At 33.3% G+C, this 25,786-nt stretch overlaps 1 protein-coding gene across 1 annotated transcript; it reads right to left on the minus strand.

The window, feature by feature from the left end:
- Positions 1 to 201: 201 nt before the first annotated feature.
- Positions 202 to 3,009, minus strand: LOC135846457 (uncharacterized). The gene is made up of 2 exons (XM_065365554.1): positions 2,844 to 3,009; positions 202 to 2,768 (listed from the first exon to the last, which is right to left on the minus strand). The coding sequence occupies exon 2, from the start codon at positions 2,718 to 2,720 to the stop codon at positions 957 to 959; it is 1,764 nt and encodes a 587-aa protein (XP_065221626.1). The 5' UTR covers positions 2,721 to 2,768; positions 2,844 to 3,009; the 3' UTR covers positions 202 to 956.
- Between the last annotated feature and the right edge of the window lie 22,777 nt (positions 3,010 to 25,786).

A 25,786-nucleotide genomic window follows, 5' to 3' on the forward strand; every position in this document is an offset into this window, starting at 1 on the left:
GTTGACTCATAAAATATGATTTTAAGGCGATGGACCAACAAATTCTGAAAAAAATTCTTAATGGTAAAGGTAGAACATAACAAATCTTGAATCCATATATTCAATTTGAAAAATGGCATAAAAATCAGAATGCGGGTTTAGGGTCAAATCTTCATCCTTACTGGACCTGTAGGTATAGGTATTAAAAAAAAAAAAATGAAGTCTGATAAAAAACATAATTTATTCAATATGTATTGAGTCAGGTCTCAATTGGTCATCCGCTCGCTAATTCTCTCGAAAGCAGTTTCATGATTGATTATTGTTCTACTCGCCAATACAAAGAGATTCATCTCAATAACCATTTTCCCCCTCCGCTTTTTCCGAGGATCCACCCCCACCATGAAAATACGTCTATCTCTTAACCTATTAATTGTACGAAAAAAAAGTTCAAATGAAAATTGTTCCTCCTTTACAACGCAACGTGATCATCGTAAATTTTTGTTTGGAACAACCGTTGAGCTTTGAAAGTTCAAATAAACGTTCTCAAAATCAGTTTTTTTTCATTTTCTGCCAAAATTTTCAGAGAAACATTAAAAAGTATAATAACAAAAAGTGTTTAGAATTGAATTTCTCTTCGAAAGGCCCGTATCACAGCCAATTTCCTCTCCTCCCCCTCGATTTCATATAGGACTCACCTCCCTGTTGCCATTTCATTCTACTACTAGATTTTCTCCTCGCTACAAAACAGCATTTTTTGTAATAAAGAATTGATTGTCGTGCTACTCGAAAGGTTGAAAATATATGGTATCAACTGCAAGCTAGCGGGTGGACCCTCGCAAAAGGGGAGGCGGAAAAATTGGAATCTGGGCTAGATTTCTTCGTATTGGCGTGTAGAACAATAATAATCAATCATGAAATTGCTTTGGACAGATTAATACGCGAGTGGACGTGTTTTTTTTGGTCAAATTGAGACCTGATTAATTTGTTACGCCCTTCATTTCAACATTGTCAGCGGAAGATTTCCTTAATTTTAGCATCATTAATACATTATTCAACATGGATTTTTTAAAATAAAAAAGGAAAAAAATCAAAACACCGAGGAAACCATCGAACATTTCGAATACCTCGAATGATGTTTGCTTTCCCTCATCAGAAGATACAATCAGCATAATCATATGAAACACAAAATGAGCGGACATAGCGAGCATAATTTTTACATAAATAATAAAGTAATTTCGGTTACTCGTGGATGTGGTAGTATTCTGTTTTCGTAGGTAAATCATAGCCAACGGTACAGCAACTAAACCTAATGTGAAAACCACAGCACTAAATTTTTCCAGTTTATCATTGATTTGATATAAAAGTTCCGTATATTGGTTTGATTGCACTTGATATCCGCAAAAAATGAGCGAATAATGTTTGATTTTCGGGCAAGACGATGGTGACTTTTCGCCATTTGTGAAAATAGAGAACATCGCAACCATAGTTAAAATTGTTGGTAAAACCCAACACACTGTACAATAGGCTAAGTATTTTTTCATTTGAACTTTGGTAGATATCCTTCGACTTCGAATCAAACAATAAATAAGACAAGTGTATTCAAAAAATATTACCACAGCCCACGACGAAGTGCTCACGTCAGCAAACATAAACATGACATTGATAATGATACATGTTCCATCAATCATTGGAAACTCATTATTCAAACGAAAGAACGAATATATCAATTGTGAAATACAAAACGAATACAATGTTCTGTTGGGTAGGTTCTGCAGACTTTGTTTATTCGAATTGATTATTACGCATAGTATGAGGAATACCATCGAAATGATGTAGGATACTATACCGATAAGTTTCAGAGGATACCCATATTTTTCTTCTTCTCCACAAATGTAAAGTAATCCTTTAGTTCCTGTCTGATTAGTATACTGGCTACTCGAGTATTCAGGATATAACATCGATAACGATGGCACAAAAACGTTACCATATTCGCCGTATGCAAAGTTCATTCTTTCGAGAATAAACCAATCCGTTGTGCAAAGCTTGGTGCGGTCACTTCCATATGAACATAATAAATCATTTCTGAATGGTAATTTTGGACAGAACGTCGATGGATCAGTATTGCAGTATTTGTGATGGACAGGATCAAGTAACTCGTCACTGCTATCTGATGTTTGGTTGCAGTAATTTTTTGGTTTTAACGAACTCTTCCGAATGACTCTGGGTATTTTGAAGTTACAAGTTGTGTTTGTATGTTCACTCATTCCCATAAATGACCTGTACTCTGCGGAGTTGAAATTATAATATTTAGCCAGTTGGCATTGCTCTATAATAGTGTAATACGATATCGGAGTCCCAAATTCCAAGATGTAATGGTAATTGCATAAGGCGCAATACATATTCCAATACACAATATTATATCCTGCACCTATAGCCGGTAATGTTAGGAAAGTATTCTGCAATTGATCTTCATCTGTAGGCCAATCTTCACATTTTCGTTTGATATCTTCGGCACCATCGTAGAAAGAATTACATTTTTTAAGCATTGCAACGTTATCAGTCGAGCATCTGCCGGCCATACAACTACCAATATCGGTGATAACCTTCTCACAGACGAAGTCGTTTTCGATTTCGGTCTCGTTTCCTTCATAGTCGTAATCAGATTCGCAATGTATTTGTTTGATAATTAACGAAAACGTAATCACAGTAATAATTACCATAGGTACAGTTTGTGTGAGCATCTTCAAGCATGATGGAAAATGTTTCAACGAAATATCGCAATAACGCGTCTGAAATAACACAGAAAATTATTAGAACCGAGTGATTTTTAAACAGTGAAAATGTCACATCAAAATATTAAGCACCAGCAGTTGAATCTATGTATGTAGATAGTGAATAATTGATTCGGGATACATTTTTTTGGAAATATTACACTCCGAGAAACTATACGATATGAGCGGCACCGGCAATAATTCGTGTTATATTCGATGGTTTTACGCGGCATAATGATAAGAACCTGTTCTTTTCGCTAGACTGGGGAAAAAAGTTCAACCGATTTGTTTACATCTGCTGTGGATGAGACGTAAAGAGGAGTAAATTATAGAGTATTAATAAAAAAAAATGTTATTCAAATTCATGGCAAGGTTAAACCGCGCTATGCCATTTCGTCGCAGCTTGTACTCACTTACCTACCTTTAGACTGTGGTTGAGTTTTTGTTAGTTTCTTGTGCAGTTTCTATATTTATTAATTTCTCATTTGTAATTTAATTTTATGTGCGTTGCTCATTTTTTATTCTTTTCATTTATTTTATCATTTCGTCAGTTAATTTTTTGTGGGAGGATTTCGAAATCTACCGCGATTCATCTTATCTACTTATAGGGTGTCCGGGGAGTAGTGGTACAAACTTCGAATTCTGATAAAAACGGGTTGGAGTGAAAAAAAAAGTAGATAAGATAAACAAGTTGTCCATCTTGAAAATTGAAGGGGCAAAATAAGTTTTCTTTCAAATTTCAGAGTAAGCAAAAAAAATTATGTATCATAACAAGATTTGTTCATTTTTTTTACATATTTATTTTTGCATCGCGATTTTTTGAAATTAAAAACGATTTGTAGCCCCTTCAATTTGCAAGTTAGGCAAAATGTCATAATGGGTCATTTTGTTCATTTTTCTGAGTACTACCGACCCCCCATGGTCAAAATTGGATTTTATTTTGGCTCTTGGATTTTGAAAATGAGGAGCGATATTCCAAAACGCCCTATGTCCATCAAAAAAAAAAAAAATTTAGTCTGGTAAATTGGCTATTTAGGTGGGTTTAAAACTTTATTTGGGTGAATTTATGATGTTAGGAGTGTAGCTATACACTTCATCCACCAGATACCGCTAAAAAAAATTCAATAAAAATGGACAAAGTGCGTTTTGGAACACTTTTTATTTTTAAAAACGCGATTCGAAAAAAATGCACGAAGGGGCGTTTTGGAATATCGCTCCTCAAATGTATCTTGCCCCTTCAATTTTGAAGATACGCCACTTCTTCACATAACCTTTTTTCTTAGTCGTACCCGGTTGTATCCAAATCTGACAATGAAGTGTTGACAGGTCCACCTCGCTCTCCCCTTCAAGACCTTCCGAAACATCCGACAGTACATATACGAGTACTATAAGAACAACGTGTATCCGAGGACAATATACCAAATATCACGAAAGCACACTGACATGAGCAGAGTGGTTTATGAAGAGTGAAAATGTATCACTTAATGGCGAATCATGGGATAAGTCGGTACAGTGTACACCCGTCTGTGACTCTTGGGGGTGATATTAAATTCAAACTAATAGTAATTTAATCAACAAGGGAGATGAAGTGCGTGTTTATAAACGAGTGTTGTTTTGCATGTTGTACATGATATTGCAAGAGTTTTTAATCACGCATTCTGTATTCTTTAAAAGTTTGAAAATTCAGTTCTCCAAACTTCGAGCAAACACGTGGTCATTCGAACATCAGAAATGATTTAGGCACTTCTTACCCCCTATAACCAGTTAACCATATTTTCTCTCAAAGCTGTTAGTCATCTAACCAATTTAATGTTGACAAAGCACAAAAGCTCCGAGCTTTCGACTTTTTGCGATTTTTGATCGGTTTATCGTTATAATGGCACTAATAAGGTTACACTCGTTTTAGACTCAAATATCACTCTAAAAATTTGCATTCGGAGCCGTTCTGGCAAAAAAGCGATTTTCTACTTCCCTTCAGCAAACCAGACCAACTCTTCTGTTTCCTTCTCTAAAACTTTCTCCAAAATCATTTTTGTAAAAAATGAAAAATTCGCTGTTTACGAACGAGTTGAACAAAAAACTCAGAAGTATCCTAGTATTTGTTTGTTTTTTTTTTTTTTTGAAAACTCAAGAATATGCAGGAAATTTACTGGAGGCTCCAGAACAGCTACAAACCATGGTATCAACTAAATTTCAGTTTTTTTTTTGTCAATTTGATTAGCATTTTTTTTTCATGAAAAATACTTACTGAATGAGTCAAATTTGAAAGTTCAAAAATTCATCAAAAATTGAGAAATGAATATCAGTAGCTTATATGGTGTATTTGAATCAAGTTCCAGGTGGAAATCTCTCGGGTATTTTTTTAACCAGCATTTTCCATTTAGGACCGAAATAGTATTTGAATGTCTGAGTCTGAATACTTTTAAAAAAGCGAACTAGATTGGGACATTTTTCAATTTTTTTTTTTTTCGAATTTAGACTGACCTTAGCCGAAAAATCGTGACCAAATGAGCTCAATGAGACGTAGGCAAAATTTCAAATTTTTCTGTCAACGTTGACTCTTTCCTGGCTAGACCTTAAATTTTTCAAAATCTGAAAAATTGCCAATTGCTTAAATGTTTTTTTATTTTTTCAGTTCAGGATGAGGTCTTTTGTCATCTTTAGTACTTGAATGTATTATGATCGCTTTTAGGCTATTTGAAAAGTTCAAAGTTCATTTTTTCCAAATGCAAGAGTTCTTGAAATATTTGTAGTTTCCTTTAAAATAAATGTGATAATTTTTTAACCATTTCCTTAAAAAATTTTTTTCGACACGTACAAATTTTTCTCAATTTTTAAAACTTTGAGCTCGTGACCGGGGGAGGAGGGTAAAACATTGACCGAAAAATTGGAAATTTTCTCAGCGCCTTTTTATTGAGATCACTTGGCCATGACTTTTTCCTAGGGTTCTTAAGAATTCGAAAAACGTTGAAAAACTACCCACCCTGTAGTATCTACTATTTATCTCTTGAATCATGTAATGCTTGAATTGATTTATAAAATTTTTAAACTTGAAATTTGAATTCTATGTATTTACAAATAATTTATTTACCAATCTATGGAAATTCAAAATTTCGTACAACATTAAAACAACTTCGTGTGGTTTTACGATAATTTTTCATTTTATGTAAGGTATCTACTACATGTGGCTGTATGTATAATAATCAGGTATCATAACGAATTTTGTACAACTCTCGAGAAAATGTTCTATTTAAGTAAAGCAAAAATATATAAACAATGTACATGTACCACGCAAAAACGATAAAAAATTACCTAATTTTTTGATTTAAAAATACGAACACTTTCAAAATTTTATTTAAAATGAAATATTAAACGAATAGGCTGTGTTGAGCATTTTCTGTTCAATGAAAAAAATGCTAATTGTAATCGGCCAAAAAGATTACACCTGTATTAAGTATTTGGATCTCCAATCACTCAGCGTTGAATGTGAGCAAGTTTAATCATTTCATCAAACATTTCAAAACTAGGTATGTACACGGTTATTATTACTTCTGCATTTCCAGCAGAAACGTTTTTGGAATTTGTGTACTTCTTTGCAACCTTCTTTTATTTCCTTAAAATTCTACCTACATTTATCATGCTCCTGCGCTTGTTCATTCAATTCGGCATTTTCGAAACATTCAGTGATTATCTCCGTTTACCAAGTAGTGCTCAACGCGGACCTATTTTTTTTGTAATAAAAAGCAAAAAAAATAAAAACGCCCAAGAGACCATCGCAAATTCCATATAAATGGTTGAACACATCGTAAAAAAATGGTATCTGTTTAATCTCCAAAAATACCATATGAGCAGATATTGCAACCATCATTTTTGCATAGATGAGCAAATAATTTCGTTTGCTGCTGTTAGATCTGATTGTATTCTGCTTCCATAAGTAACCTATCACGCAAGCAATTCCAATCGTCCCTAATGAAACAATTTTTATACACATTTCCATGACTTTGTTATAAGTTTCAAATAATATAGCCGTGTATTGGTGCGATGTGTAAGTATTTCCGCAATCAATGAGCGAATAATTCTTAATCTCCGGACAAGATAATGATAATTCGCCGAGCCTCGAAACGTAAAACATGCCAACTATATGAGGAATTGGTGGTAAAATCCAACACAGCAGACAATACACCAAATATATCTTCTCGCGATATTTGGTTGATATTTTTTTATTTTGAATTAAACAATAAGTGAGGCGACCGTACTCGAAAAGAACCACTGTGCTCCATAAAAGGCAAGATAATGATAGAGACGAATGAATGAAATCGACAGTAGAACATAATTTGTTAATTATCGGGGTCCTAATGGTTACATATAAACAAGAATACATCATTTGTGTAATGCAGCACGAATACAATGATCTCTTGGGTAAACTTTGCAGACTTTGCTTATTGGTATTGAGTATTAAACCTAGTATGTAAAATATAATCGAAACAGAGTGCGATGAAATTTTAACATAATCTGTAATCTTCCAGCGATCTGTTTCTTTTTCACAACAGAAAATTACTCCTTCTATGTCTGTCTGACTACAATATTCAGTCGTCTTTTGTCCGAATGATACATAGATTTGTCCACTTTCGCTGTATACGAAGCTTTTTTTCTCGAAAAGCAGATAATACAACAAACATTCTTTACTACGATCTCTTCCGTAAATGCAAATCAGATCGTTTCTCATTGGTGATTCTGGGCAGTACATTGATTGATCAGTAGCACTATTACAGTACTTTTTCAAGTGTTTATAGTCAGGATCATGAAGCATGCTGTTATTCGGTGCTGTGTGGCAGTAATTTTCAGGGCTCAGGTTATCCTTGTGAATGTTTCGCGTGGTATTGGCGTTACAAAGTATATTTTTAGTTAGATTAAGGGTTGATACATAAATATCAGGACTGAACTCATACACCTTACTTAGTCCGCATATCTGTACATTAGAAAAGTACAATATCGGTTCCTCGATGAAATAAATATCGTCGCCAAAATTGCACATGGCACAGTACACATTCCAATACACGATACTTTTATTGAAATTCTTCGCTGAATATTTCAAGAAGTAATCGTGCGATTGATTTTCATCTTTGGGCCATTCTTCGCATTTTCTTTTGATAGCTTCATCATTCGTGTAGTTTGGATCGCATTTTTTCACCATTTTAACACCGTTTATCGCGCATACGTCTGCAGGGCCTGTAGCACATTCGTAAATATTTGTGATAACCTGCTCGCAAACAAATTCGTCTTCATCGATGACGTTTTCATTTTCATATTTTTCACCGCGTGCCAAGTTGATAATTAACGAAAATGTAATCATAGTCATAATTACCACAAATATAGTGTGATTGGACATCTTCCATGCGCTGAATATCGTTTCCTCGTTGGTATTCAAACGAACGTAAAACCGCGCTTTTTTTTTCGTAAATTTGTACACTCCACGATAAAAATTCTGTTGCAACGAATGGAAGTCAATTTACCAAAAATCGTGAAAACATACTGACGGAGTGGTTTTTAAACAGTGAAAATGTACGAGTATCATCCAAAAGCGAATCGTCGGAAACACCCGTTTGTGGTCTGTGGGGAATGAAAGGTGATAATTAACTCAGAGTAATAGTAATTTCATCAATATAGTACGTAGATGGAGTGCGTGATTATAAACGAGTTTTGTATTTTGCATGTTGTACCTTTTTCGCGAATTCGTAATCACGCTTTCTATGTTCCTCATCGAATAAACTACGTTTTATACCTTTGTATGTAAGAGACGTGTGGAATTAAACCGGGAAACATTCGAATGAAAAATTCTCAAAATGCGAAATTGAAAATTTTAATTAAATAAAAATAATTGTAATTGAAATGGCGAAATTATTATTATTGGATCAAAAAGATGTTTTATAGTAGAACTTGGCAAATGCGTACAATGTAGGTACGTCGTCGGTCAAAAGTAAGATATTCGTGACTTTTTGCGCACCCAGTAGCATCCATTCCATATGACACATTACACAAATTAGCATTTCGAACTGACCTCACAACATGTGTACGTACGTACGTATGTGTAAGTATATTAGGGTGGATCCCCCCCCCCAACCTCTCTACAAGAAAAAGGTCGTCGGATGTTGACTAAATTCAGCAGAGACTTTCATTTCGATTTGAAAGTTACTCAGGAAAAATAGTTGCTCCGGAGATACCCCTGAAAGGGAGGAATAGACCCTTCAAGAGGGGTCATTTTTTTAAAAATCGTGGTTTTTTCACTCCTGTCGATACCCAACCTGATTTTGGAAAAATAGCCTGATCCCATATTATAGTATATCTATGTATTCAAGATTTTGCGTCAATCTATACTACATATTTCCATCAAAATCTAAAACCACTTTTAGAGTTCTACTGAGTGGCTAAAAATTTGCAAATCGTCGCGCTTATTTTTTTTTTGATAAATTCGTGTTTTGAAATTTTTTTCTTCGCATACATTTCGCATTAATTTAGCAAAAATATTAAAAAGTATCATTTCTTAATCTGAGGAAATGTAAGAGTTTTGAGACTAATCCGGCCACTCATATATTTCAATCAAAAATCTGGGGAAGTATTTTGAAACGCAATAGTGCTCATTTTTTTGCATTACTGCCAACTTGAAAAAATTGAAAAAAATTGTAAGTTTGTGTCCAACTCTCCTTCTTTTGTTAAAAATTACAAAACAGGCTTGGAGAAGTCTCACTCTTGGGGTCAATAATCGTTTAATACGCAGATCTTGCGTACAAAATACGTAGGTATACTTTTTGACATTTTCAGAGCCTTGCTTACTTTCCAGAAATTTATAGGTAGGTAGGTACTTTTTTATTAAAAATTTCCCATAAGCATCATTTTTTACCAAAAAATTGCTAAGAGTTTTGCTTTTTTGCAAAAAATTTCAAAAAATCTCCTTTTTTGTGAGAAATTGCCAAGAAGCCCTGCCTCTTAATAGAATTGATAGAACCTTGTTTTTTGACGAAAATTGCTAAAATTCTTTTTGAAGTTGGGTACGAAATAATTTTACTTACCCAATGTGACATACCAGTAAATTGTGAAAAATTCTCTCTTTTTAGGCAAAAATTGCGAAAAATCTATTTTATTTTCCAGTGCAGGGTTCGAACTCGATTAGGTACCTACTTTTTTTAAGTACTTAATGAATAGGGCTGAGAAAAATATTTTATATCGTATTTTTTTGTAGTATACTAGATTAAGGTATATCCAACATAGTTTTATGTTTCATAAAATTTCGAGTCGATTTAGCCCCATATGTTGGAGAATATTTTGGTATATATTTTAGGCATAAATGCTTATTTTCGCATATTTTGGGATTTTTTAGGGAATATTTGGCAATATTCAGCAATTTTTACTGTTGTTGGAGAATATTTCAAAAAAAAACTTACAAAACAGGCAAAATTTTAAAATTCAAAAAAACATTTTTTTTCAATCAAAAAATTAAAATTTGAAAAATGAAAATGTGTTTTTTAAAAAATCGAAAATTATGCTAATTTTGATGGAAATGATAGAATTTCTTATTCATTCATCTAAAATATCACATAATATATCAACAAAATGAAAGAGGGAATGAAATTCTCTTTCAAATGATACCCATATTGTAAGGGAATTTTTTTGTATATTTCGGGTTTTTAGGGAATATTTTTAGATATTTCACGTTTTTTTTTTTTTTTTGAAATATTTATAGAGAATATTTTAGGATTTTTTAGAAAATAAATATCTCAGTCCTAGTAATGAAGTTACTAAAGTTACTGAAAGTAACGGGTAATTTTTTTAAAATTTTGGTTATCAAAGTTACTTTTTTTTAATTTGCCAAAATGCAATTTTACCCTTTGTCAAAACTATTAAAGTCTCCCTTTTTGCAAAAAATTGTAACAAATGTGCCATTTTCAAAATTGCCAAAAATTCCGAAAAATCTTCTTTTTTCAAAAAATAAATAAATAAATAAAAATAAATCCAAAAAGGCTCGCTTTCTCTCCAAGAATTGTCTAAAATTTCCAAAACATTGTATGTAAAAAAAAGTACATACCTATGTCAAAAAGTCTTGTTTTTTGCAGGATAATGACAAAAAATCTCACTTTTGACGAAATTGCTAAAAAAAATCTCATTTTCCCCAAAAATTGTGTAGGTATCCAAAAGATTGAGTTTTATGTCAAAAATTACCAAAAAATCCCGTTTTTATCAAAAAGTTGTAAAATACTTAGTCCTACTTTTTTGACGAAATTGCGAAAAAATATTGCTTTTACCAATAATTGCCAAACAATCTCATTTTTAGCTAAAATTGCCACCGCGAAGTCTTTCTTTTCAACAAAAATTTTCGCTTCTCAACAAAATTGCTGCAAAGTCTCGCTTTTTTGCCAAAAATTGCTAAGAAGCCTCTACCTTTCGCTAAAATTACTTAATGTCGAAGTCTCATGTTCGCCTTTTGTCTAAACTTCCAAGAAATCTCGTTTTTGCCCCAAGAAAAATTGCTAAAAAAACTCTGAAGTTTTCCGGTATTTCCCAAAAATTGCCACCATGTGTCGCTTTTTTTTGCCAGAAATTGCAAACATTTTCACGTTTGTTTTCCAAAATTTCCAAAAACCTCGTTTTTTTCAAAAAAAATCAAAAAATTGCAAAATAACCCATTTTTTTTGGAAAATTATACACTCTTGAAAATAAATTACTAAATGTTGGCTTTTTTGCAAAAAATTTCCAAAAATTCTCAACTTCTCCTCCAAAATTGCTCAAGCTTCGTTTATTTTCCAAAAATTTCCAAAAAAAACTTACCTTTTGTTGAAATGGTCAGTCTTGCTTTTTGTCAAAAATTGCTAAAAATACTCACTTTTTTTGCCGATGTAAAAGCTAGGAAGGTCCTTCTCTTTGCTAAAATTGTCAGAGTCTGAAACCTGTTTTTTGTTATTTTAAAAGGCCGTCCGCCAACATACGTAGGTACATAATATTGATATCATTCGATTCTATGTACTTAATCAGTTGTATGCTAAATGACCCGATAGGGCGACCATCGTTCTTATGTAAATTATTAGCAAGTAATTTCGGTTGTATCAAATTGAATTCTGTTTTATACTTACCCCTATTTTTTCTTTTTTCCCTCTCTATTTTCAATCCAAAATGTGTGATTTAACGATAATTTTTCATTCACGTAAATATAGATACAGGACACAAGTAAAATCAATTTTTATATTTTTTACTTATTTATTATATTGAGTACAAAAAAAATGCATAGACTGATATGTAGGTAGAGGTACATCACATTACATAAAAATCATAGAAAATTAAATTCTTTAATCAAACTAGGCATGTACTTATACTTAGTATTAAAATTGCAATAGAAATAAACGTTAAAACTGCATTTTTCTGAATAAGGCAGGTAAGTAGTACCATCATTTTGGCAGCGCATTTTTTTGGTTTCCGAAAAAAACAGCAAATTAATATTTTTACAATGTTTTAAACTAAAAAATGTAAAATGCATCAAGTAGGCTTTACCTGGAGAAGAAGGAGATGTTTGATTTCTCCCAAAACGTTTTTTTTTCATCATTTCTTTTTTTTCCATCGTGATTTTGAAAATGAAAAAAAAAATTCAGAGCAGTATTGCAAATTTTTTCATTGAAAGATTTCAAGGTTAAAGTTTATATACTTAGACCGTGAAACATTGTAATTCCAAGGTTACTTATATCCGCTCATTTCGCTCACAAAAGAGTGATCTCTGCATCAAACACACCATCGAATCATGTAATTTTATTTTATTCCCTCAAAATCGTCGATTATCATTTTGCTTTTGCGCTTGTTCATTCAATTCGACGTTTTCCGATGGAGATTTTCTTAGTTTACATATCCTTAAAATATTACTCAACATATTTTTTTCATAATAAAAAGCAAAGAAAATAAAAACACCTAAAAGACTATCGAGTAATTTGAAAAATTCGTCAAACTCTTCGTACAACGATACCACCGTACCGATCTCTCCGAGTATTAAATGAGCAGATATCGCAATCATAATTTTTGTATAAATAAGCAAGTAATTTCGATTACTGCGATTAGATCTGATTGTTTTTTTCCTCCATAAGTACACTAGCGCACAACCAATACTAAACGATCCAAATGAAATTATTTTCGCACAAATTCTCTGGAGTAAGACGTAAGTTTCAAACATTGTCTTCAGGTGTTCGTTTAACTCGTAATTGAATTCGCAATAAACGAGCGAGTAGTCTTTAATCTTCGGACACGACGGTGATTTTTCATCGAGCCAGGAAACGAAAAACATGACAGATATTTGAGGAACTACTGGTAAAATCCAACACACCAAGCAATAAATTAAGTATTTCTTCATTTGGCTTTCTGTAGATATTTTTCGGTTTTCAATCAAACAATAAGTAAGGCGACTGTATTCAATAAGAACCACTGTGCTCCACAAGAGGCGTGATAATGGTGTACACGAACTAATGAAATCAATAGCCGAACATAATCTGTTAGTTATGGGAAACTGAATGTTTAAATACAAAATACAGTATATCAGCAGTGTAATGCAGTACGAATACAGTGATCGGTTGGGTAGATTTTGTAAGCTTTGCTTATTGGTGTTGAGAATTAAACATAGTACGAGAAATACAATCGAAACGGAGTAAGATATTATTTTGGCAATTCTCAAAAACGTCATACGATTTTCCTCTCGTACACAGCAGTAAATAACTCCTTCGATATCAGTCTGACCACAGTGTTTGTCCTTCTGATAGAATTTAGGATCTATAGTCGTCGTCGTATAAATTTTTCCATTTTCGCCATATGCAAAATTCAATTTTTCGTACAGAAAAGACCCCTGTTTGCATATTTTACTATGGTCACTTCCGTACGAACAAATCATATCATCTCTTATCGGTGATTTTGGGCAGAACATTAATTGATCTGAAGTAGTATTGCAGTACTTTTTCAAGTTGTTATGGACAGGATCGTGTATCGCACTATTATTCGGTGTTGTTTGGCAGTACTTTTCGGTGTTCAGTAAGTTCCCTTGAATGTATCTGGATGCACCGCCGTAGCAAAGTATGGTTTTGTATTTTTCGAATGACGAAGCTTCGATCACACCCAGATTAAAATCATGAATCGTACTCAGTCCGCATAGTTCTATAGTAGCGTAGTACAATAACGGAGCCGCAAATGTAAATTCGTCGTCAAAATTGCACAATGCGCAGTACATATTCCAATACACAATCCCCGTTTCGGTATTTACCACTGTTGATTCTAACGAGTAATCGTGCAATTGTTTTTCATCTATGGACCATTCTTCACATTTTCTTTTGATAGCTTCATCGTTCGTGTAATTTGAATTACATTTTTTTATCATTTCCACGTTGCCCATAAAGCTAAGATGTATGCCTGCGGTACTTGGGTAGAAGTTAGTAACAACATTTCTACACACGGATTTTTGTTCGGTGTCGTTTTCATTTTTATAATCGCCGTGTACACGTTCCATAATTAACGAAAACGTAATCATAGTCATAATTACCATAAATACACTTTGGCTGGACATTTTGATGCGGTAGGTACGTCGGTTGTCACGTCAATAACAGATTGTATTCAAACGAACATACATAGCGAAACTTTTGTATAAAGCACTTTCTGTGGTTCTATGATAGCGCATTGCAATCAGTATAGGTAACAACTGTTACGAAAACTTACTGAGAAAAATGATTTTTAAACAATAAAAATATAGTCTGTATAATTTGTATGGTCATGATCGAGATACCTACTTACATAGTCGGTGGGGGTGATTAATTAGTTCAGACCGAATTTTAGGAGGAATTAAAAAAACAAAACAAAACAAGGACGTTAGAACTTGATCTGCACTCTTTACACCGGGGCGTGGGAAAATAAAGCGTGCCACAGTGGAAGTGTGAAGGAAATGTAAATTCCTCCTATTAAAATTAATAGTTGATAGGTAGGTATTACATATTTTTCGTGCTACCTGTAGAAGGTATACGTAGATGTAATCTGTATAAAAACTATTCACACGTGACGTCAGTATCTACATCATTTAAATTGATCTATCAAATGAACTGAATTGCATCTGTTATCTACCGTTAGAGTTGATTTTCAGGCTGACTATCCCTCCCCCCTGGCCCTCCTTAATAAAAAATTGAGCTCAGAATGAGGGAAAATTCATTGATGTACGAGTAAGTTCTTAATACCTCGTTGACGTTTTTGATTATAACTTTGAACCCTAATTTCAAACAAGCTGAGTCAACTGAAAGTGGTTTTCAAGCCGTTCTAGACCGCCAGGTGACATTTTGGAAATTCCAGATTCACAAAAAGGACCATAAAAATACATTTTAGCTTTCTAACTTCATTAGGTAACATTTTGCGTGAATTTCAACTTCGAAAAATCTGCTGGAGGCTCGAGAACTGTTCAATAGTGCCGTCAAGGGGGGCAAAGGGGGCATTTTGCCCATGCCCGAGTCCGGGCTGTCTGTTGGACCCGGCAAAATAAGGGCCTGTGATGAAAGAAAATTATTATTTTTTACTTCTCGAAACTCAAATTTTTGAAAGCTATTGCCCTCGATATGCTCGGGTTTATTTTCTTATTTTTTTTCAAGGTCAGGTGAAAATTTCTGAAATTAAATCGAGTTTTAAAGCCAAAAAATAGGTAGTGCAAGTAGTGAAAGTAGTGAAAAAGTAGTGATTTTTAAAATGGGTAGTGAAAGTAGTGAAAAAGTAGTGAATTTTGTTAAAAAGGTAGTGAAAAAAGGAAAAAATTCAAATTCGTTCCTTTTTCTCGATCTTTATTCCGTAGAAAAGAGCTCATTTGTCGACTTTTTTAGAGCTTGAATTATTACACATTTTTGAGAGCTTTTGCCCTCGCTTTGCTCGGGCTGTTTAGGCCTACTCTTTTCCCCGTGAAAAACTATCGTTCAAATTCAAGAAATGTTCAAAGTTTGAATCAGAAAAATAAACTTCTCCCTGCATGAAAATTTTTTTTTCACTTCTTGAATTTTTGAAAGCTTCTGCCCTCGCTTCGCTCGGGCTCGTTTGCTTTTTTTCAATTTTAAATTTTTCTAAAAAAAGTCATTTGAATTTCAAAATTTTGAAGCAAAGTAATAATTTTTTTATAATTAACCAATTCATCAGACTAAAAATCATAGTTTTTTACATACATGCACCTCCCTCTCTAAATTAAAAATTTGTTTTGTTTTAAAAAAAGTTTTTTATTCGACCAATTTCATTACATGTGCAAGAACCTTTAACGTGAAAACAAAGTCAAAAATTGAAACGATAAAATTATATTTTTGATATCCGCTTGCTTGAAAAAAATCTTGGGATGTTGAAGACATTGGAAAACTAAAAGCAAAAAATTCTAATACATATAAAATTTTGCCTCCTCTCCCGGCTCCTTTTTTAAAAATAAAATCTCTAGTGTTTAAAAAATGTCCTGCTAAAGTCCTGATTTTTTATTTTGAAATTTTGTTTGACTCCTTGTTTTACACTCGTAAAGTTATAACGAATGTAATAAGGTCGTTTATTTGTATTGTTTTTTCAATAATTTTGATTGAAATTACAAATTTTCTTCCAGTTTCAACTTTTTTAAAAAAATTTCATGTGAAAAATTTGACTTTGTCAATTTTTGTGTGTGTGTGTGGGAGGGGGGTCGAGTGGATGGCATTCTGAAAATTTGGTTGAAAAAAAGTAGTGAAAAAGTAGTGATTTTTTCAAAAAAAAATACGTTAGATACCCTGCAGTGTTTTTATGCCTCTCGAAGTACAAATTTTCCAGAACTTTCGCCCTTGCTTGGGCCTCTGTACATGATTCGAATTCTAAGATTTTAAAAGCCAAAAAATGGACTTTTTATCCTTATATTATGTATTTAAAACTAGAGCTGCAAAAAGTGCGTAGCTAGCTGTCTATAAAATTTGGGGCTAAAAGTGGAAAAAAGTCAGAATTCTACCAAATTGATCTAGAAAGGTGAAATTTGATTTGAATCGTATTTTTGACCCTCTGAATTGATTGAGAAAGGTTTCGAACCGTTTTGAGCAGTTCTGGAGCCCACAGCAGATTTTTGAAACTTGAAATTTTCACTAAATTTCATCAAAATGACGTTGGAAATCCGAAATTCACGCTGCACTCCAACACAAACATGTAATTATGTGGACTGTTGGAAGGTTTGAGGAATTCTGGAGCTTCCAGTAGATTTTTGAAACTTGAAATTTCCACAAAATTTCATCAAATGGAGTTATTTAGTCGAAATTCACTCTGAAAATTAATTTCGATACGCTTTGAAGTCGATTACTGGTGGATTTCAAGTCGTTTTGGAGCCTCCGGCGACTTTTTTGAAACTACTGGAGCCTCCAGCAGATTTTTGAAACTTGAAATTTTCACAAATTGCATCAAATGACGTTGAAAATTCATTGAATTCTCAGTGTCTCTTAATTTAAATGACAAATTTTCATATTATTTTTTTAGAATTTCCATTGTCTTCAAATTTATAAAATTTCAAACCAATTTTCAGAATTTTCCTTTGATTTTAAATTGTTAAATCTAATAAAATATGTTCAGGATTCGCATTGCCTCTGAATTACACGAAAAAAATATGAGTAATTTTTACAAAAAATTTTAACTACATACATATTTAGCACAATAACTGGATCCCATTCAAAAATACATAATATAAGTATGATAAAATTTGTTTTAAAACTCAATATTTCCAACTGTTCAGTTACAATAATAATTTTTACTGTATCTTATAGTACAAATTAGGTATCATTTTAATAAATTTTGCTATACCAATAGTAAAAATCATTTTTTTAAAATAATTTTTACTAAAGCGTGATAATAAAAATTACATAAACCAAGTTGTGTAAAAATTACTCATTTTAAGGTAATTTTTATATCATAAAAAAGTAAAAATTACTCATCTTAAGGTAAATTTTAAATTTTACTATACTTATGGCACAATAGGTGGTAAAAAGTATTGGAATAAATGAAATTAAAATTCATTTAGCAAAATAATATCATCATATTTCATAACTTAATTTTTATAAATTAAAATGAGGGGGTTACAGGGTTCAAAATCCGTTTTTTTTGCACCATCATCATGTACTTACTCCGTAGCATTTACCTATCCAATATTTCCTACGAAAAATCCGCTACCTACCTACTTACCTCACGGGGATTCGAACCTGGGTCCCTAAATTTCCTATTCCTACCTACATGCCCTAACCACTAAGCCACGAATTCACTACGAGGGTTAGGGCATTAAAATAATATATTCATTTGGTAAACGCCCCACCAAACCACTCCCACTTGGAATTTACAGCTAACAGACCGGGGCTTCGGGGGTGTAACAGGGTACAATGAAACACAGCTGGTGATGGAATAGACTGGGGGTATAGCAGGGTACAATGAGCGGCAGGTGTTTTGCAAGTCCCCTTTACCATTTTTTAGGAATTTATGCATTAAAATAATGAACTAAAATTGCAATTACTCAGCAATTACCCATCCGAATTGAATGAAAATAAATCTATACCCTCCGCCTTAATGATTCTCAAATGGTGTCCAATAGGTACAAAAAACGGTTGGATAGCTTAAGAGAACATTCATTGCAATTGAAATTTCAATTTCTCAAAGCGAAACCAATAGTGTGCTACGCACACTAAAAATGCCTCTTGAAATACAAATCTTCAAAAATTTTCGTTGACCACTGCGTTCCAAAATATTTCTCCAGATTTAGAAATTATATCTCATCTATTTGGGAAGAAGAAATTGTCAAAATTTTGGTTCAACTGTTTATTAAACTCCCTACGAATATCATGTATGTAGCTATACGTGCATCTATTCCAGAATTGAGCATATAGGCAGGTACTTTCCGGGTGTGAAAACTTCGCACATCGACGCCGACGTATTAATTCGTTTATAAAAATTTACTACAACGTTTTGGCGTTCCCTTTGTACGTACTCGTATATAGAAAATACCCAACGTTAATAAAACCAAATATACGACTCAATCTGCAAGACACCTTACGGCTGAAACTTATCCCGATTGTGTAATAAAATCGAAACTAAAAACCGCAAAAACTACGTTGAGCGAATAGCGAATTTCTCATTCCCAAATTGAACGCACACGCTCCACATCTCCGCGGCACGTTTCGACTCACCGGGTTAAATTTTCCATCGCCTCGTATACGAGTGAATAGGCTACAACAAGAACTAGGCGTTTAAAATTTACATCTTTCGGCAGCTTGGTTGGCTGAGCGAGTCTGTTGCGACGACGTGCCGTCCAAGGTGGAGAATTTGTTAAGAGTTTTTGGTAATTCGTACGGTACGCGCCAAAAAATTAACTACGTAACTAATTAAAACACCTTTCTTTGTAAAACTCTTCTAGACGAAAAGTTTTCAGTTCGTTGGTGAAAATTTTCTCACTTTTAAGGTATTTCCAGCGGCGTACATCTCGCTAAGCGAGCTCATATACACGCTTACAATACACGTACCTAGTCTTCTTATGTACAGCATAACGTAGGTAGCTGTTGAAAAAGTAAAATAAATAAATAAATACGAGCTCGAGCGAAACAAGCGCCTTGCGAATAAATTTCTCACTCAGGCAACATTCTCGCGAAAGGTAGGTATTCTTAATTAAATACTGTACGATATAAATATACGTCATATAAGGTGTCGGTTTTAAATCATTTTTTCCTCTGCCTCAACCATCTTTCGTAGTTTTCCCCTCGTGAGCCTTTTTTCGCTCCTTTTTCCAAGTATTCGGCTTCGCTGCGTCGTCTTAAGCAGCAGCTTCAAATGTCGTCACCGCGACTGCAACTTGATTAATCATTCCGTTAAATGGGTTTATTTTTTAATATGTTCATAATTCATAATTACACGCTTAATTACGAAGAAAACTTGCGTCGTAAAAAAGTTGACGAAACGAAGGGCGGTGCGGGAGTAATTTTTGAAAAACTCGCGACATCGCGAAAAGACAGCTCCCTTTTGTCGACTGGTGCGTAGAAGGGTTTGGCGAAACCGAACTCAGAAAGAAGAGCAATGACGATGTAAGTTTTGTTTGCGGGATTTTGGTCTTTTGAGAATGAGAATAATAATTAATGGTGGAAGAGAGAGAGAAGAAACAGTTTCTGGTTTTGTCTTAATATTTTTAAATGTACAGTTTGGATGGATTTTCATAGATTTTTTTTGCAATACTATGGTCCGTATGGCATACCTAGCCGGATGTACAATCTCAAACATCGTTTCAACAGATTTCAATCCTTCAAAGAAAATAAAAAATGAATTTTCAAAAAAATGGAAAAAAGCTATGCAATTTCAAATTGGACAATCTAAAAATCTGTAAAATGTATCACCAAAAAATTGTTGATTAGATCGTCGTGATTTCAAGTGAGAACTTTCATTTTAAAAAAAAACACATTATCGTGAAAATCTTAGATATCTCCCCCCCCCTTACCCTTTATTTGTGAAAAGATCATGTTTTTTTTATCATGACTTTATTCCATTGCTTGCAAGTAATAAGATTTCAGGACCAGTTTTGGAGTTTCAATTTCATGTGACAGTCTTTTCAGCTATTCAAATTAGTTAGGGTGGATCGCAAAGAAAAAAAAATGTACCTATGAGAATTTTGACCAAAAACAGTGGAGATTTTCATTCTGAGTTGGAAATCATTCAGAAAAAATTGTAGCTTCAGAAGTACCCCTGCAGAGGAGATAAAGGGTCCTCAAAGAAGAGGAATTTTTGAAAATTAACCCGTGACTCAGCCTTGACCTAGGTCATTGCCATTAAAATCCAAGGCAACCTCCTATACAGGGGAACCTCTGAAGCCAGCATTTTTTCTGAGTGACCATCAACTCAAAATATAAGTCTCTATTGAATTTGATCAAAATCCTCCCACATTTTTTTTCCGCATCCGCCCTTATTTTGTAGTCACCTTATGAATAGAAAATCCTGATTTCTGAAAAAATTTATCAAATAAATAATTAAAAATAGAATAGAATATTTCATTATGAGATCATGTGATTCCAAAACTTCTGAAGTAAAATTACTAGGCCTAACTGGCCTAAGTGTTTCCAAAAATTTATTGGTCTCTAAAATTATGACTTTTTGAGCCTCTGATCCAAGATTGTACGTTTTTGATGACTTTTTACGAAATTAAATTGCTTGTCTAAATCTCGATACTTCTATTTTTTTTCAGAATCTTAATTTTTATTAGCATTTCTGATTTAAAGCGTCGTCGACTTTTTTGCAACTTTTCCGTCAATATTATCGGCGAATTTTTGAGAATTCTAAAGCCATGAAAATCAATGTTTTGCATCATCAAAAATTCAAGAATGATGTTGTTTTACGTTTCAAATTATTTTTCACAGCTTCCGCCTTCACTTCGCTCGGGCTAGATCACTTTCCTTTTCTTTTCTCTGACCACAGTTGGAAAGTTGAAAAATTCACTTCTCACATCGAAAATAATGTTGTTTCATTTTTGAAAAATTATTAATTTTCGAAAGCTTTTGCTCTCGCTTTACTCGGGCCTTTTATTCCAATTTTTGAAGATGAATTATAATTTCCTGAAAACTATTGTTGAAGTTTTTAAACGTTGAAGCTATAAAAATCAAATTTTTGCATCAGTTAAGTATTTTACTTTTCGAATTACTTATCAATTTTTTCAAAGCTTTTGCTCTCGCTTCGCTCAGGCAAATTTGAATTCTACTGTGAATTTTTGAAAAATTTTCAAGAATGAAAAATCAACTTCAGAAGTTTAAGAAACATAACCAAATCAATGACTACAAGGACTACAAGGTTGGTACGGGTGCAAAAAAGTGCAAAATAACGAAAGAAGTGCATTTCATTCAAAAATGCCAAAAAACACAAAATTTTGGCGTTAAAACCATATTGAAAATGATTTTTTTGTACCTCACAAATTTCAAATTTTTTGAAAACGTCCAAAATCCAGATTCCCAGAAATCTGCCAAAATCTGTGTAAAAAAAATTATATTCACTATTTTTTGAAACTGGGTAATTTTTTTCAAAACCGGTTTTGACAGGGACTAAAGCAAAAAAACGGCGATTTTTTCGAAATGTCTCCTCTTCGAGGAGCCATATTTCTTCTCCAGTGGCACCTGGTCGGGTCCAAAAATTTTTCTTGCGGTTTTCCACAAACCAAACACACTGAAAAACCACCTGGAGTCATAGATTTTCGGTTCCTAATTTTAAATCTGTGATCAAAGTCATTACATCCATTTACATTTTTTAAAGAAAGCACATTCCGAGTACCTAGTGAGAATCACCAAACACATATTCCCTTAGTTCTCAATCTCATTTCACCCAACCAGAGCTAGATTGATCATCAACCAGCTATGAAATCTACACAGGGGCTCACACCATTAATATTCCAGACGCGTATCATAATTATACCTTCTTATCACCCTTCTCGCGCCATAGACCATAACATTAAATCTTTTAAAAGAAATTAACCAGATAGCGTAATTAAGTACATATTAAAAAATGGTATTTTTCTCTACATCATTGTATAGAGAACTGGAACGAAACGGCGGCGCAATCAGTTCGAAGATTTTCTTTGGATCTCTCTTTGTACCCTGCCTGTTTTCCTTATACTGCTTCTTGTATTCGTCTACTAGAGTAAAAAATGACTTCATAATAAATTGTAAATGTATACAATAATCAACGAATTCCCCCGAGCGGAATGAGCATTAGCTGGGTATGAATCATCGCCCGACTTTTTAATATTTCAAGAGATATTTCGCGATTGTGTGCGCGCTGATGTGTGGAAAAGCGTCGATAGCGGAGAATATTCTTCGGTACTTTGCTCCCGGCTTTGCCTCCTACCCTTCTGTGTGTTTTTTTCTTTTCACCGTGTTATTCTCGAAGTACGTCCACGTACCTTGCTTACACTTACACCACTATCCAAATTTTAAAAAACCAAGTTCTCTTTTACTTGAGAAATAACACTGTTAAGTAATATAAGTATGGGGTGAAAAGAAATAAAATTGAGGAATACGAACACGACAAAGTAACTGCCCAATTTCACTAATTTAACTGTTACAATTTAATAAACGAGTGATTAAAATTAGCTCGAATGGAAAAATGAATTATAGGTATTTTGAATTGACAAAAAAACTTTCGAATAAAAGAAATTATTTTTTCAAACTTTTTCTTCTCCTTTTTTCCCAATGTAGGTACGTAGGTACTTCTGGAGTAGGGAATTTCGCCTCTAAATAAGCACTTTTTAGTCGACTTCTTTTTAATTGGAAGTCGACCGAGAATGAGGAGCGGGGAAAACTCTGAAACCTAAGGCTGTTCTTGAACTCTACATAATCTCGAGGGAGATGAGCTTTTTAATACGAAGGGTTAAATTTTAATACGTATTGTTTTAAATGGCAACTCTTTCAGGTCGTCGTATACTTCAATTATCATTATAAGTAGAAGAAAAAAAAAGAAAATATGAAAATGTTATTACCTATTTTTTCTTTTAAAAATATCTTGCACGTGTAAACGTCTTGTGGAAAAAAAAATCCCAGAACGGAAAACACGAAAATTTCATTTATCAAACTTACAAATTTGCTAAATTTTTTACATTTGCATAATTTTTTTCTGTAGCGAAGAAAGTTGTTTGGTCAAATTAGAGTACATTGAAATTGAATTCAAATGCTAATTAGATTTCGAAAATTTCTCGTGGGATGTTTTGTAAAATAAAAAGCTTGAAAATTTGTTTGGTAAAGTTATGGGTACAAAATTGTTTTAAGAAATCTCATATTTTTCAAGTTTATCGAGTAAATTTTCACAATCTACCATTTTTTTCAAAATAATGCATTCGCAGAAAATAAAAGGAAAATTCTCATAAAAAATAATGAAATATAGTATTTTTAATTCAATCGGATTACAAATAATGAGAGTTCTTAAAATTATTGAGAAAGAAGTGAGGATTTTCATTAAAAAAATGGATAATCAAAAAAATTATAAAACAGAAAATTAAGTTGAAAAAAAGAAACACTTCTAAAAAAATTTGAAAAACTTTAAACACACCTACCAACTCAAAAAATTGAAAATTATTCTCAAAAAAAGTCAAGTGTTCAGAATATTTTTTGACTTTCTGGATAATAAGTTCTTCAAATTGGTTGAATTTTTTGTCCTGAGTGATCAAAAAAGAGAGTTCGGAATAAATTTATTCAGAAATACATCCATGATTTTGAAGCTTTCCAGGTTGAAGAAAAATCTATGAAAATGAGGCATTTTTTTCCTCATTTTTGTTTAGATTTTTGAAAATTTTCATTTTCACTACAATTTGGCCAAAAACTTTTTAAGCAATTTTACAATCTACCAAAAAATATAAAATTTTGAAAACAAAACTCCTCATTACTGTAATTTTTACCCCAGTTGAAAAAAATTCACAACATCAACGAAAGAATTTTCAACTTTGCTTTCATTTTTGTAAGGACGAGCTGAACAATTTTTTCGAACCGGTCAACCGGAAGTTCCTTTTATTTCCCACTGGTTGAAGCCAAAAAATTTTAAAATGATTCTTTATTATTTAAACTTTATTTTAAAGAAGATTGGAGTTATAAAATACATTTTTTTCAATTTCCAACTAACATTGCAGCGTTTAATTTTTTAAAAGCTTTCAAATTCCACTTCAAACTCTATTAGGAATTCTTTCGCCTACTTTTCTATTCTTTTCAGATCTACATTGAAACCGTTAGCACCTCCCCCTGTTCTGCAGATTCATATTCCTCCAAATTGAAACAGTATAATTCAATCCACAGCTTTTTAAAAGGGAAAAACTTCGATTACAAAATTCATGAGCTTTTCGAGCCCAATTTCCTTCCCCAGCATATGAAGAAATATACGAAGAACACATAAAAAGCATAAAGTAATCAAACTAAACCATAGAGGAGCATCATCTCAAAGGCTGGTTGTGGCCTTACCGTACTCCAATATACCTACACTACCTACAGACTGCATCGAACACGCATCAAAGGCCCAGAAATCAGCAGCAGCAGCAGCGGGATTGAAAAAGAAAAGGCCACGTAGAGCAGTTAAAATTGCCAAGTCATTTGGAAAATAAAAGGTGTGGCCGAAGAAAATAATAACAATATAGAACAGCGGGCCAAAAGAGATAGGAATTTGGTATCCTTTTCTCGCCCCAAAGTCATATCACGAACCCGTCCACGTCCATCGGAGCTTCCATCTTTACAACAAAAAAAAAAGAAGAAGAAGGAGTACAGGAACCAGAGACAAAAAAGAGGAAACGTACAGGGAGAAAAACGGTAAAAAGAAATTTGACAGCAGAGATGGAATTTTGGAAATCGACTCGGTACCGATGTTGCGGGTGGGTAGTCAGGAGAGTATAAGGGGGAGGGGGGCACGAATCATCGTCTCGGCGCGATTTAGTATTCAGCCAACGTTTACACTACGAAACTGATAAAATTGCCTGGCAAATATTAATGGCCTTTGTACAAGCATCCTAGCAAGCTAGATTAAAGTAATAAATGGGGTCGACTCCATCATATGGATGTATAAGGTCAAAAGGGAGCCGAATATAACACGAATGATTGAAGGGAAACTGCCATGTAGACTTGACATCTTCGCTAATTTTCTGATAAAATCTGAATTCCAATCAAAAAGCGCAGAATGCAAATTTACCAGCGTTTGTTTTCAAGTGGAATAAATTACCGACTTGGGGCGTCTTCCGGCCCCCTCTTCGAACCGGGCGCTTCTTCTCAATCAATAGGAAATATTTTTCAAACTATTTTTTTTTTCATGTTTCTTTTTCTTACTAACTCTTTACCCCTGGTAGACTCTTCTTTTTTTTTTTAGGTGTTATTCTTTCTTTTTTTTTCGCTTTTATTCAACTGCGTATGTATTGAGCACGCAGTTATCGCTACAAGGGGATGAATTTTTGCACAACAAATGTAATTTAACGCTATTAGTATTCCGCTCGTAGCCACCGAAAACGCTGTAGTTTTTTAATTTCAGTATTTTTTCAGCTC

This window comes from Planococcus citri, chromosome 5, assembly GCF_950023065.1.
Source record: "Planococcus citri chromosome 5, ihPlaCitr1.1, whole genome shotgun sequence".
Taxonomy (NCBI): domain Eukaryota; kingdom Metazoa; phylum Arthropoda; class Insecta; order Hemiptera; family Pseudococcidae; genus Planococcus; species Planococcus citri.

Coding starts and splice junctions, on each gene's coding strand:
- LOC135846457 (XM_065365554.1), bottom strand. CDS start 2,720: ATGCTCACACAAACTGTACCTATGGTAATTATTACTGTGATTACGTTT.